The following is a 14,912-nucleotide window of genomic DNA, read 5'->3' as shown; positions in this document are numbered from 1 at the left end:
TTATCTGTCCCCCCCCAACTTCTATATCATCAATAACTAAAACAGAGCCTGATACATAGTAGATACTCACTTCATTTATTCAAAACATAGCAATTGAGAGATTCCTGTGTCAAACACAATTTTAAATGGTTTGTAGCCCTGTGTGAGCCCTAAGGATTGTTGCCCCTACTCCCTCTGGCAGTTCTTTCTCTGTGCATATAGTTTCCTAACACTCATTTGCTGATCAGCAATTAGTTCAGAAACCTACCATTCTCTAACCTATCTTTGACCACTGTCAACACATACACCTCTCCCTACAGTTTTCTCTGATATTATAATATACAAATATCCAAAGGTTAACAGTTCTACCAACTTAGGATTATTTAAAGAGATGCCAATAATAATTTAAACAATATCATTAAGCCTATTTTTGAAAATGTGGTAACTGTTATAAATAACATGGCTCTTTTGTTTAAATCATATTTCAAAGTTTTTTTTTTACTTCACATTCTATTATCTTCAGATTTTTATTACTTATACCAGTTCAGTTAGTGCTTAAAATTGGCATCAGGTACCAGCCTTTATCACCACTTTTTATTATATTGTTTAATAATATGATAGTCATTATATACAATACCAATAGAATTATATTCATAATAAACAGATAAGGAAACTTTTCTTTATTATGTTTATATTTAAATAAAAATTCATATTTCTTGATTATAAGAATTGTATCATCACTAAAGAAGTTCCAGAGTTTACTTTCAATTTTGATAACCTACATATTCTCCTCTTCCCCCTGAACCTGACAATGTTTAATATAAAATACAGCACACTAAAAATGCTTAAAGAACAAAGTCATTGGGGGGTTAAAAACAATGAATGATAAAACAACATTCTATCCAATTTAATATGTAAATCATGCAAAGAAATATCTTTTTACAATCACCAAATATTCAGGCCCAAGCTATCCTACAGGAGTCACTAAGCTTTATGCCTCATTAATAACTATTACTGCATGTGCTCTTAAAACTGATTCTAATAATTTTTCCACTGTATTACAGTACTCACCTTGTGTGAATCCATTTCTGCTTTTAATTTGTTTTGTGCCCATTTTACTTTAATGATGTGAGAGTTGATATCTTCCTTTAATTTGTCTATTTCTCTGACGAGTCTAGCAGTTTCACCTTCCTAAAATAATATCACTAGGTCATATTTTTCGTTTAAACAACCAACCAATCATTTGTGTATCTTTTATATCTCAAGATAATCAATGCAATAACACTATAATTCAGGGCTAGCACATTATGGCCTATAAACTGACTTAAAGTTCAAATCGTACGAGGACAGTAAAAGCCTAAAACCAATTAAGACATAAGATGATTAGCATTTATATTTTAACCAACTAGTATGCTGTGAGTATAAGCATACCTTTCTGATTCTTCTCAACTGGCTGACTTTAAGGTGAAATATGAATTAAATTGATTTTGCCAGAATTCTTGAGAACAATGACAACATTCCTGAACTAAAAGTTAATTAAGAAAAAATAACATTGATTACCAAGAACTGATAACCTACCGGACATAAGTAGCCATGAGGACGCTAGTTATAGCAAGGACTCTGAATAGCACAGTAATTAAATCTCCTTGGACAGCATGTAAGAACATGTTTTTCTACAAGTAAAATATAAATTCTATTCTATGACGTGTAAGTGTTACATTAAGATTCTGGTCAAAGTATACTTCTGGCTCAAAAACTACTCACATTTTGACACACCATGTGTATCTTTTACCAAAATAAAATCTTCCTTTGAAGCACAAAGTCATTTCTTCAACATGCAGGTTTTAAAAGAAAGTTTTTAAAAAGATCTGCCTAATAAACAACATGTCAGTTTCTCATCTTTTCATAGGAAAAGCTTTTTGCAGCTAAGTAACAAGATACTGGAATTATTAAAGCATTCACATTCTTTGAAGGTAAACTAAGAAAAAAAACTTTATGTTTAACAGTGGTTTAACCATGTTAAGTTATGATTATTTGATTAAATAAAGAAAAGCAAAGAGAATAAGCTTCAAATAAGATACAACATCAAAAGTTATACCTTTGTTTCGTACAGCTGGTGCAGCCGTCCTTTCTCCTGAGAAAGTTGCTTAATTTTGTTAGTGCTTTTCTCATATTCTTTATTTGCATCTCTAAGTTTTTTTTCAAGTATCTCCTTTTCCTTTCGAAGGTCTAAAGATTCCTTCTCGCCTCTTACATACTTCATTACCATTGCTTCTTTTTCCTGGCGTGCCTCTTCACATTTCTTGTTGGCCTTTGAAAAAAATATCTAGCATTAATAAAACATTTTTCAAATAAACATTAATTAAAACAAATAATATTTTCCTATAATATCACCAATGTATTTTTTGGTCTTTTACACAAGATTTTCAGGACCTGTGTCATGAAATTTTAAAAAAGAGAAATGATACAATGAACAAATTAATATCACTAATATTTGCTTCTTCCCTTTCCTATCCCTTTTCCTTTAGCTAATATGGTTGCTATTTTCTGTTTACTCCTTCAGATCACTTTTCCACTCTTTCCCAGCCCACCCTGTGCTCTGGGAAAGTGACCATCAGGGACCATATCAACAAGTTTCTTTGCCCTCATACTTCAGTTGGGTTTGGCCAACAGGAGGCACTAAGCAGAAGATTAGGAGGGTAGGCAGAGAATGAGATCTGGCTCCTCCAGAATCATACACTGTTCCTGTCAGGTGACCTCTCTCTGCAACTACCTTCTCTGGGTTGTACTACCTGCACCATCTCCTTATTCCTTTAGCCCAAAGAGTGATAATGGCTCCTCCAGCGGCCCCAGGATCCTACATTTTCCCAGGCTGGACTCCCTAAATCTCACCCATACCTTTGTAAAGAGTCTTTTTATGAAATTCTCCCCAAATCACCAGTTTCTGTTTTCTGTCAGGATCCTGACTCTATGGCTGACAACTTCTAAAATCTATAATCTTAGCTCCCTCACAAAAAAGTAATATGCTAATTAGTGATCGCTGAGTTCCTCTGTATGAAAAGTATTTGGCATTTTAATAAGAAATACCTAACTGGATTAGGTGTGACATCTATCTATATACTAACTTAAAATTCTCTGTAACTATAAGCTGGTACTCCATACTGTGAAATTTCATACAATGAAAACTTCTACAGATAGCCCTTCATTTAAGTAAATTCATAGTTTGCAAATATGATGAAGCACATACTTATTTCACAGAAGATGGATCCTTAAACGTTAAGGATCTTCAACAGCATCTAGTGGTAAACTCCAACTAATACTATAACTGAATTGAAGTAGGTTTAGCGTTAGGATAATGTGCGGAAACCTCCTATGCTCTGATGAAAAGTGACTGACAAAAAATGTTTCATGAAGTTCTGCTACAGCTGATAAGCACATCTAGTAACCATTCAAAATACTATACATATAAGTACTTTAAAAAATCATGCAGGGGCTTCCCTGGTGGTGCAGTGGTTGAGAATCTGACTGCTAATGCAGGGGACATGGGTTCGAGCCCTGGTGTGGGAAGATCCCACACGCCACGGAGCAATTAGGCCCGTGAGCCACAACTACTGAGCCTGCGTGTCTGGAGCCTGTACTCCGCAACGAGAGGCTGCGATAGTGAGAGGCCCGCGCACCACAATGAAGAGTGGCCCCCGCTTGCTACAACTAGAGAAAGCCCTCGCACAGAAATGAAGACCCAACACAGCAAAAACAAATAAATAAATTAATAAACTCCTACCCCCAACATCTTCTAAAAAAAAAAAATCATCCAATTGGGATTTTTTCCTCCATTGAAATAGCCTACTAATTTTCAAGAGAAATTAAAGAAAACACTGGAATAGGGATGGCAGAGATCCTGAGGATTTGATGACATGCTTGTGGACAAATGACTGACAAAACCGTGATGGAATTGGCTGACAGAATTAGCTAGATTTTTAGATAAATGAATAACTGTACTTAGAAAAAGTCAACTAATGGTAATGTCAACTTTAAAAGAAGTCCAGTTCCATGATAACTTAATGCTTAGATAATGGATTAGCTTTTGGGAACACAATGAAGAATACGCCATGGTAAGTCCTGGAAGAGCTCACTACCTAGTAAGAACAACACATAAACGAATATTAAAAAATAATTTCTAGTGGATGAATTTGTACAAAGTTCTTTGAAAATACAAAAATACTAACAGTCCCTGGGAAGGGTTGGCATGAAGGGTGAAAGATGCTATTTGTACTTGAACTAGGTGCTATACTTGAGCTAGACATTAAAGGATTCAGTAGAGGGATCAGTCAAGGAAAGGAATTCAAGCTAGAGTGGTTATCATGCGCAAATGCCTTGAAGTATAAAATAGCATGATATATTTAGAGGACACTAAATTATTCTGTAGTGATTAAATTTGGTGTGTTGATTACAGTGGAGAGGAAGTAGTTATAAAACAGAAAAGGAGGTAGAGATCAGATCCTGAAAGGAAGAAGGACTTCTCTTCTTGTCATGCTAATGATTTGAGATTTTATCCTACAGGCAAAGAGAAGCCAAACAAGGATTTAATAAAAGGTGTTTTAAATTTTATTCAATTAAATTGTGTTTTAAAAAGATACCTGGTAGCAACATGGAAACTTCACTGAAGTTAAGAGATAAGAAGCAGAAAAAAGATAATTATAATACATGAGATAACATATTATAAGGTTCTTAACTACAGTAGGGAATGTGCACCAGATTGTCCTGTTACTCAGAGTCATCCCTGAATCAGCTGCCAAAGAAGTACCTGGGGTGGGACTTCCCTGGTGATCCAGTGGTAAAGAATCTGCCTTCCAATGCAGGTGACGCAGGTTCAATCCCTGGTCGAGGAACTAAGATCCCACATGCTGCAGGGCAACTAAGCCCGTGCGCCACAACTACTGAGCCCGCACATCTCAACTAGAGAGCCTGTGTGCCGCAAACTACACAGCCCATGTGCTCTGGAGCCCTCATGCCACAACTAGAGAAGCCTGCATACCACAACTAGAAAAGAGCCTGCGTACCGCAATGAAGAGCCCGTGTGTCGCAACTAAGACAAGACACAGCCAAAAATAAATAAATAAATTACAATTTAAATAAATAAATAAGTAAAACAAATGGATTTATTTATTTTTTTTTTAAAAAAAGAATAACCTGGGGTGCTAAAAGTTCACATTTCTATATCCCACTCCAGATAATGGCAGCACCTACTTCACAGATTGTTGGGAGTATTAAATGAGATAATTAAGTGACTACTCTTTAAGCTTCTATTGCAAGTCAGTCCATTATGGCGCACAGATAGAGGAAGAGGAGTCAGTAAAAGTCTTCAGATTTGACTAGTTTAAGATGTTTATCATTGACTTGGATGAAGATATGAGTAACATAATTGATAGATTCAATAGTCAGCTAAAATTAAGATAAACTGTAGAAGTACTCCTGCAAGTATGGCAGATGAACCCTCCCCATTCAAAACACCAAAAATTTTAGATGAAATACAACAAATGCTTTTTTAATGCACAGTTGAGCTCACAAGAAAGTATGGGAAATTTCAGGGCCAAAAAAATCTAAGAAGCAGCAGGAATCCAGAATGCTTCGTTAGGGCTTAATACTTACCAATATGAGGTCATGTGGGACTGAGGGAGACATGCTATAAAGTCCCTAAGAATTTATAACTAACTCTACCCTCCTGTAAATTTGAGGTTCGGATACATTCTACATATCTGTTCTGAGAAATGGAGAAACCTCAAAATGGAAAATTAAACTGTGGAGTGTACACATGTGTGTGCAGGAACATGTGCACACTCATGCTAGGAAGCTATTTCTAAATAAAACTCACCAGGTTTGGTGACTCCAGGTGAAGGGTAAACAAGTGTTCATTTTATTATTCTTTTACCTTTTCTACAGGCTTAAAAATTCTCAAATCAAAAAGTTGAGAGGAAAAGTTAGGGGAGAAGAGTAATGATGCCAATCTAGAAACAACTGAATGCAACAATCTCGAAAATCCACATAATAATACTCACCTCTTAGGGTTATCCTGAATATTAAATAAGTGAATACTGTAAACCGTTTTCAGCTACTATTATTAACCTCACCTACACTCATCATTAGAGAGGAAACAGATACAGAGTAGTGAGTGTAGTATGTTGTCATTTGTTTAAAAACGGGAGGATGGGAGGAAGAAAGTAAATATATACATGCTTGTCCATGCAACAAATATTCTGCAGATATACAGGAAACTGGCATCAATGTTGCCTCTGGGAAGGGCGCGGAGTGGGAGAAAAAGTTTGGAAGGCGACATGTTTTACTGTTTGAATTGTTATTGTGCACATTTTACTATCATTTTGTTTCTATTTTAAAATATAATTCCAAAGAATATATATAAGTATTTAAATTTATTTATTTATTTATTTATGGCTGCGTTGGGTCTTTGTTGTTGCATGCAGACTTTAGACACAGCGAGCGGGGGCTACTCTTCGTTGGGGTGCGTGGGCTTCTCATTGTGGTGGCTTCTCTGTTGCAGAGCACAGGCTCTAGGTGCGTGGGCTTCAGTAGTTGTGGCACATGGGCTCAGTAGTTGTGGCTCAAGGGCTCTAGAGCTCAGGCTCAGCAGTGGTGGTATATGGGCTTATTTGCTCCGCGGCATGGGGGATCTTCCCGGACCGGGGATCGAACCTGTGTCCCCTGTGTTGGCAGGCGGATTCTTAACCACTGTGCCACCAGGGAAGTCCCCAAGAATATATATATTTTTAAAGCTCACTAGGTTATTCTAATGAAGCTATGTTTGGGTCCACTAAACCTAACAACTTCTTAATGTCTTATCTTCTACCTTTCTCTTTAATTAGTATAAAAGGTTTGAGAACTGATAGTGTAAGTTTTAAATATATAACATTCCTAATGCTCAGGGTCAGCATATTGTAAAGAATCACAGGAACAAAGGTTGAAGTTTTTTGTGGTTAGCATGCATTTATGTATTGCTTTAGCATTTTTAAAATCCTAATCCTAATACACACTAACGTCCAAAACTGTCTAAAAGGGTTACTTACTAAACAAAGAATCATCAGAAAGTTAATAATAATAATGACTTGAAAAATACCTGTTCCATCCGATGGGCCATCTCTTTGTGTAATTGCTGAATTGCATTTTTAGTTGCAATGTCTTGAACTAGTACTTTATCTTTTGAAGTCTGAACTTCTTTATTAAGTTCCTCTATTCTTGATTCTAACTGTAAAGAAAATTATTTCCAGATTATTTTTATAGTTGTAACAAACAGACCACCAATATTTCAAATAAATATAAACAATGTAAAAAAGCATAAAGATGGCAATGAATATATTTCAGCCATAGAAATCAAAAGTAAATGTTAGTAATGTTCTGATATAGCAATAGAATTAAGTCAGAATAAGTCTGAAGCAGATTCTGATAAGATGGATGATAAGCTCTAGAGTAATTACCAATGAAATAACTCAGAAAATATGAAAAAAAATTAATGTTACATATTTACTCAATGCAAAAAAAGGCAGTAAATGAGACACAGGGAAACAAAACAGAAACATACAGAAAATACAGACATACAGAAAATTTAAAAATGGTAGACAAAAATCCAACTGTCAACAGTAACATTAAATGAGAGTAAATAATCATATCAAAAGGCAGAGACCTTCAGACTGGAATAGAAAACAAAATGCTGTTTACAAAGGTACTTTAGGGAATTCCCTGGCAGTCCAGTGGTTACGACTCTGTGCTTTCACTGCTGAGGCTGTGGGTTCAATCCCTGGTTGGAGAACTAAGATCCCACAAGCCATGCGGCACAGCCAAAAAAAAAAAGTACTTTAGATTCATCTCATAATGATAAAAGGGTCAATCCAGCAGAAAGGTGTGACAATTATAAATATACATGCACCTAGTAATATGGCACCAAAATACATGAATCAATAACTGACAGAAATGAAGAAGGAAGTAGACAATTAAATAATAATAGTTGGAGACTTCAATACCTCGCTTTTAGTAATGAACAGAACTAGCAAGAAGATTAACAAGGAAATAGGAGACTTGAACACAACTATATAACAACTAAATCTAACACAACTATACAACATTCCATTCAGCAACAGCAGAATACACCTACTCCTCAAGTGCACATGAAATATTCTTCAGGACAGAACCTACACTAGGTCTTAAAGCAAATCTCAATAAATTTAATACACTGAAATCGTACAAAGTATCTTCCTTTGACAACCATAATGGAATGAAATTAGAACTCAGTAACACAGAGAGAAAACTGACAATTCATAAATATGTAAAAATTAAACAACATCTAAATAACCAAGGGAGAAATCAAAGAGAAATTAGAAAATAAGGTGACAAATAAAAATAAAGATACAACATATTTATGGGATGCATCTAAAGCAGTGTTTAGAGGGAAATTTGTAGTTATAAACATCAATATTGAAAAACAAGAAAGGTCTCAAAACTAAACTTTCATCTTAAGACACTGGGGAAAAAAAAAAGAGCAAACTAAATCTAAAGTCGGTAAGAAAAAGGAAATAATGAAGATTAGAGAGGAAAGTAATGAAATAGAGAACAGGAAAATGGAGAAAAATCAACAAAACAAAAAATGCTTCTTTGAAACGATCAACAAAACTGACAAACCTTCAGCTAGATTGATCACAAGAATCAAAATGAAAGAAGGACATACTGACCTTACAGAAATAAAAAGAATTATGAATGAATATTATGAACAATTTAACTTAGGTTAAATGCACAATTCCTAGAAAGACACAAACTACCAAAACTGGCTCAAGAAGAAACAGAAAATCTGTATAGACCTACACAGGCATATCTCAAGAGATATTGTGGGTTCAGTCCAGACCACTGTAATAAAGCAAGTACTGCAATAAAGCAAGTCACACAAATTTTTTGGTTTCTCAGTGCATATTAAAGTTATGTATATACTATATTGTAGTCTATTAAGTGTGCAATAGCATTATGTCTAAAAAAAAACTGTACATACCTTAATTAAAAAATACTTTATTGCTAAAAAATGCTAACCACCATCTGACAACACCAGTTGCCACAAATCTTCAATCTGTAAAAACCACAATATCTTATGAAGTGCAATAAAGTGAAGTGCAATTTTAAAAATGGCATGCCTGTAGTAAGAGATTAAATTAGTAACAGAAAAAAATTTTAAACTACCCACAAAGAAAAATTCAGGTCCAGGTGACTACATAGGTATATTCTACCAAACATTTAAATAATTAATACTAATTCTTCACAAATTGTCCCCCCCCAAAAGAAGGAACACTTCCCAACTCAATCTATGAGGTCAGTACAACGCTGCACCAAAACCAAACAAAGACATCACAAGAAAAGAAAGCTACAAGAGCAATAGCTCTTATGAATATAGGTAGAAAAATTCTCAACAAAATACTAGCAAAACAATTCTGCAATATATAAGAAGAATTATACTCCATGACCAAAAAGGATTTATCACAGTAAAGCTAGGTTGGTTTAATATCCAAAAATCAATTAATGTAATACACCATATCAACAGAACAAAAAACATACAATCATCTCAACAGATGTAGAAAAAGCATTTGGTAAAATTCAACAGTCTTTCATGATAAAAATACTCAACAAACTAGGAATAAAAAGGAAATTCTTCAACCTGATAGCATCTATGAAAAGCCGACAGCCAACACCATACTTAGTGGTAAAAGACAATGCTTCAGAAATGAGAGAAGGATATCCACTCTTGCCACATCTACTCAATATTGTATTGGAGGGTCCATCCAGGGCAATCAGGCAGGAGATGAAATAAAAAGCACTCAGATGAGAAAGGAAGAAGTAAAACTCTCTACATGCAGATGACATGATTTTATATATGGAAAATCCTAAGAAGTTTGCCAAAAAATTTTAGAACTAATGAACAAGTGCAGCCAAGTTACAGAATATAATATTAAAAAATTGTTGGGACCTCCCTGGTGGCGCTGTGGTTAAGAATCCACCTGCCAATGCAGGGGACACAGGTTCAAGCTCTGGTCCGGGAAGATCCAACATGCCATGGAACAACTAAGCCCATGCGCCGCAACTTCTGAGCCTGTGCTCTAGAGCCCACAACACACAACTACTGAAGCCTGCACACCTAGAGCCCATGCTCCACAATAAGAGAAGCCACCGCAATGAGAAGCCCACGCACCACAACGAAGAGTAGCCCCCGCTTGCCACAACTAGAGAGAGACTGCGTGCAGCAACGAAGAGTCAATGCAGCAAAATAAATAAATAAAGGTTTCTATACACTTGTAATTAACAATCTGAAAATGAAATTAAGAAAACAACTCCATTTATAATAGCATCAAAAAGAATAAACTACCTAGGAATAAATTTAATGAAGGAATTACAAAATTTACTCTGAAAACTACAGAACACTTTAGAAATAAATTAAAGATCTAAATAAATGGGAGGATATCCCTTGTTTGTGAATGGAAAAACATACTATTGTTAAAATGGCAATACTCTCCAAATGAAGTCTACAGATTCAATGCAATCGCTAACAACCCCAGTTGGCTTCACTGTAGAATGACAAGTTGATAGTAAGATTCATATGGAAATACAAGAAACTGAGAATAGACTATCTTGGAAAAGAAGAACAAAATTTGAGAACTCACACTTCCCAATGTCAAAACTTACTGCAAAAGAACAGAAATCAAGACAGTGTGGTATTAGCATAATGAAAGACAAATAGATCAATGAAACAGAACTGAGAGTCTAGAAATAAGTTGATTTATCAATTGGTTTTCAACAGGGATGCCAAGACCATTCAACAGAGGAAGAATAGTCTTTTTAATAAATGGTTCTGGGACAACTGGACAGCCATATACAAAAGAATGAAGTTGTATATCATACAATATAAAAAATTAATTCAAAACGAATCAAGACCTAAATATAAAAGCCTAATTATAAAACTCTTAGAGGAAAACATAGGAGTAAATCTTCATGATCGTGGATTTGGCAATGGAGTCTTACATATGACACCTGCACAAGCAATTAAAAAAATAGATAAAACTGGACATCATCAAAATTTAAAACATTTGTCCTTCTAAGTACACTATCAAGAAAGTGAAAACAAATCTACAGAATGGGAGGAAATATTTGCAAATCATATATCTAATAAAGGTTTATAATCCAGAATATAAAAAGAACTATCACTACTCAACAATAAAAAAGTTTAAAAATGGGTGGAGAAAATACTTCCCTAGAATTATCTATTTAAGATATACAAATGGGGCTTCCCTGGTGGCACAGTGGTTGAAAGTCCGCCTGCCGATGCAGGGGACACGGGTTCGTGCCCCGGTCCGGGAAGATCCCACATGCTGTGGAGCGGCTAGGCCTGTGAGCCATGGCCACTGAGCCTGCACGTCCGGAGCCTGTGCTCCGCAATGGGAGAGGCCACAACAGTGATAGGCCCGCGTACCACAAAAACAAACGAACAAAAAAAGATATACAAATGGCCAAGAAGCACAGGAAAAGATGTGTAATTTCAGTGGTGATTAAGGAAATGCATATCAAAATCATGAGATGCCATTTCACAACCATTAGGATGGCTATAATAAATAAGTCCAATAATAACAAGCATTGGCAAGGATGTGGAGAAATTGAAACCCTCATACACTGCTGGTAGGAATATAAAATGGTGCAGCCACTTTGGAAAACATTCTGCCAGCTCCTCAATAAGTTAAACATAGGGTTATCATTTGACCCAACAATTCCACTCCTAGGTAGACACCCAAAAGAAATGAAAGCATATGTCCACACAAAATCTTCTAAATCGCAGCATTACTAATAATAGCCAGAAAGTGCAAACAACCCAAATATCCATCAGATGATGAAAGGATAAATAAAATGTTGTATATCTATACAACAGAATATCACTTGGCCATTAATTTAAGTAGATACGAGCTACAATTTGATTGAAACCTTGAAAACATTACACTAACTGAAAGAAGCCAGATATTACATGATTCCGTTTATATGAAGGAAAAGGACACATATTATAGGATTCCATTTATATGAAATGTTCAGAATTGGCAAATATATAGAGAGACAGAAAGTAGATTAGTTGTTCCCTAGAGCTGGAGGGAGATAGCTGCGAGGGGTTGGAAGGAAATGAGGAGTGACTACTAATGGGTTCGGAGTTTTTTGTATGATAAAATTTTCTAAAATTGTGACAAACCCTGCACAACTAAAAACCACTGAACTGTATACTGAAATAAGTAAATTATATGGTATGTGAATTATATCTCAATAAAGCTGTTATAAAAAACCCTAAATATTAGTTTACATATAGTACACGTGTACTAATTTTCCTTATGACAAAATTATTTAGAGCAACACTGTCCAATAGAAATATAAGCCACAATTTTTTAGTAGCCACATTTTAAAAAGCAAAAAGAAACAGGTGAAATAAATGTTTTATTAAACCCTATAAATATCATTTCAACATGTAATCAACATGAAAAACTTTTATCTTTTATCATTTTATCTTTTTTTATACTAAGTCTTTGAAATTAAGTGTGTATTTCACACTTACATCACCTCTTAATTTGGACTAGCCACCTTTTAGTACTCAATAGCACTATGGCTAGTGGCTGCCATATTAAGTGGTACAGATTCAGAGATAAAATTAGGAAAGAAAACTCTGCTATACTGTCTAGCAAAAGAATGGTGAATCGAATTTTCTCTTTTAAAAAGGCACAACCACTAACAAGCTCAAGAAAAGAACAGCTCTGGTTCACCTCCATCTATTCAGTCTGAAGTTTCTGGTCATCAACAGTGACCTGCCTACCAAAATATAGATTCAGCCTATTATTAAGGCACCCTCACACTTTAAAATTCTATGTTTGGCCTGCATGCAGTAGCCCTTTCCACACAAAAATCAGGATTAAATATGTAAAATTTTACAAATATGGTCACCTTCCAACTATGTAAAGGTTCATTAAGTATACCAAGGCATGGATAAGTGAAACTTGGTTTTTTATTATATTACTACCAGCTGTTTACTTTTATTTTCATTATATAGCTTTCTGTGAAAGATGAGGCAAAAAGAAAGACTTTTAAGGCTACAATGTTTCTAATCCTTCCCACAGAAGAAAAAGCAGCTCAGAAAGATAAAGAGCAGCTGAGCTTTGCTACCAGTCTTGAATATGAACTTTGTCAATCCAAGCATCATAGTACATTTTAAAAAAAAGAAAAGAAACAAAGAAAGAAAAGGAAAGGCTGGGGAAGCTAGCTCACCAGATAAAATCTGAAGAGAGCCAGTCTTCAGTATAGTTCACAAAATACTGAGAATGGAAACATATTAAACTATTAAGCTTGAAAACATTCTAATGACAGATATAAACTTTTAAGAATATACTGCTTCTTCAGAAACAATCTATTTGACTGCCAAACAAATAGTCTTTCCCGCTCAGATTTCTATTATATATAGAATAGTCACACATATCATAGAAATATTAATTTATATAAAACAAAAAGATCAGACTATGATTCCCAGTTCATAAAAGAGAATGCTTCACATACCAAGCAATATTCTGCATTTAAAGTATGATTTAACTTACAGAACTTCAATTTACACACAAATATTCAGGAAAGTATTTATTTTATATATTGAAGAACAGACTTTAAAGATTTTTGTCTTTTTACCTGTTTAATTGTGTTCATATGCTGCTTCTCTGTTTCTGTTCTTTTTTTTAGTTCTTCTCTTAAATTGTCTTTTTCTGAACAAATGTCTAAGATAAGTTCCTGATGCTTCTTATTTTCTTTAATTAACCTAAACATTAAAAGGGCAGTATCAGTAAAACATAATTAAAAATGACAATGTGTAATATAATGCAGGCTAGGGTGTAGATACCTATGATTAAGAAATGAAAATTCCCAAGTAATCCTTTTGTAATGATGTATTATACTTTAGAAAACATTCTCTGGCCAGTCAGGCTATTAACTTTTTCCTAGAAATTTGTATATTTCAAATTAAGAGAAATATAATCAGATAAAGAAAACCACACTCTTTTAAGTTTATGTCTACAGGCGTATGTATTACTTTGTTCATCCCTTCAGCACTGGAATCCCTTCAGGTTAGTCAGTGGCAACCAGGGGCAATTCTTCCCCTCCAGGCATCTGTCTGGAGAAATTTTTTGGTAGCCACTACAGTGGTGAGGGTTGCTACTGGCTTCTTGTGCACAGAGACAGGGATGCTGCTAAACATCCCACAATGCACAGGATAGCCCCAGCATCAACAAAAAATGATCTGCCCCCGTATGTCAATAGTGCTGTGGATGAGAAATCTTGCTTTAGATTTTTACAATATTTTAATGATATTCTTATACCTACAAAAGTAGTCAATGTAAAATAATAAAGTTGAAGCAGAAATTTCATTGTGAGTTCCCTAGAAAAATATAAATAAAACCTTAAAAATTACCTGTAAAAGTACTCAGAACTATAAAGTAAGATACCTAAGAGGGTTAACAGCTAATATTTTAGGATTACTAGCAACAGCTATTATTTGACATTTATTACACAATTACTATTTACTAAGTTTAGCTTTAAATGCATTAACACTCAGGTCTACAATAAGTCTACAAAATTATTATGCTTTATGAATTTGAAAACAAACCAAAACTGAAGCCTAGAACTTATTCCAGGTTATATAGCTAGTAAGTGGTTAAACTGAGATTTGGACCCAGGTCTAATTCCTTGCCATCTCCTTTGAAGATCCCTCATTTACTCAACAAATGCTCACTGGGTACCTACTATGTACCTATATTAGTCTGTATGTTGGGGGTACATCAGCAAACTGTCCCTGCCCTCATGATGCTTACATTCTAACAGAGAAATTAAAC

General features: G+C 34.8%; 1 protein-coding gene across 3 annotated transcripts in view; it reads right to left on the bottom strand.

The window, feature by feature from the left end:
• The window catches only part of CCDC186 (coiled-coil domain containing 186), a 116,759-nt gene that overhangs the window by 88,844 nt on the left and 13,003 nt on the right, over window positions 1-14,912 (bottom strand). For 2 of the 3 annotated variants that reach the window (XR_010838825.1, XM_067024593.1), the window contains exons 3-6: window positions 13,717-13,843; window positions 7,109-7,237; window positions 2,078-2,290; window positions 1,051-1,170 (exon numbers count right to left, since the gene is read on the bottom strand). Coding sequence is in view for 2 of the 3 variants with exons in the window: in XM_067024593.1 (XP_066880694.1) it covers window positions 1,051-1,170; window positions 2,078-2,290; window positions 7,109-7,237; window positions 13,717-13,843 (589 nt within the window). In the remaining variant the exon portion in view is untranslated. The remainder of the gene's footprint in view (window positions 1-1,050; window positions 1,171-2,077; window positions 2,291-7,108; window positions 7,238-13,716; window positions 13,844-14,912) is intronic. The other variant, XM_067024594.1, reaches the window with a different exon arrangement.

The sequence above is a fragment of the Kogia breviceps genome, chromosome 2 (genome assembly GCF_026419965.1).
Source record: "Kogia breviceps isolate mKogBre1 chromosome 2, mKogBre1 haplotype 1, whole genome shotgun sequence".
Taxonomy (NCBI): Eukaryota; Metazoa; Chordata; class Mammalia; order Artiodactyla; family Physeteridae; genus Kogia; species Kogia breviceps.
Note: the sequence above shows the minus strand (reverse complement) of the source record. Positions and strands in the feature narration are given on the sequence as shown.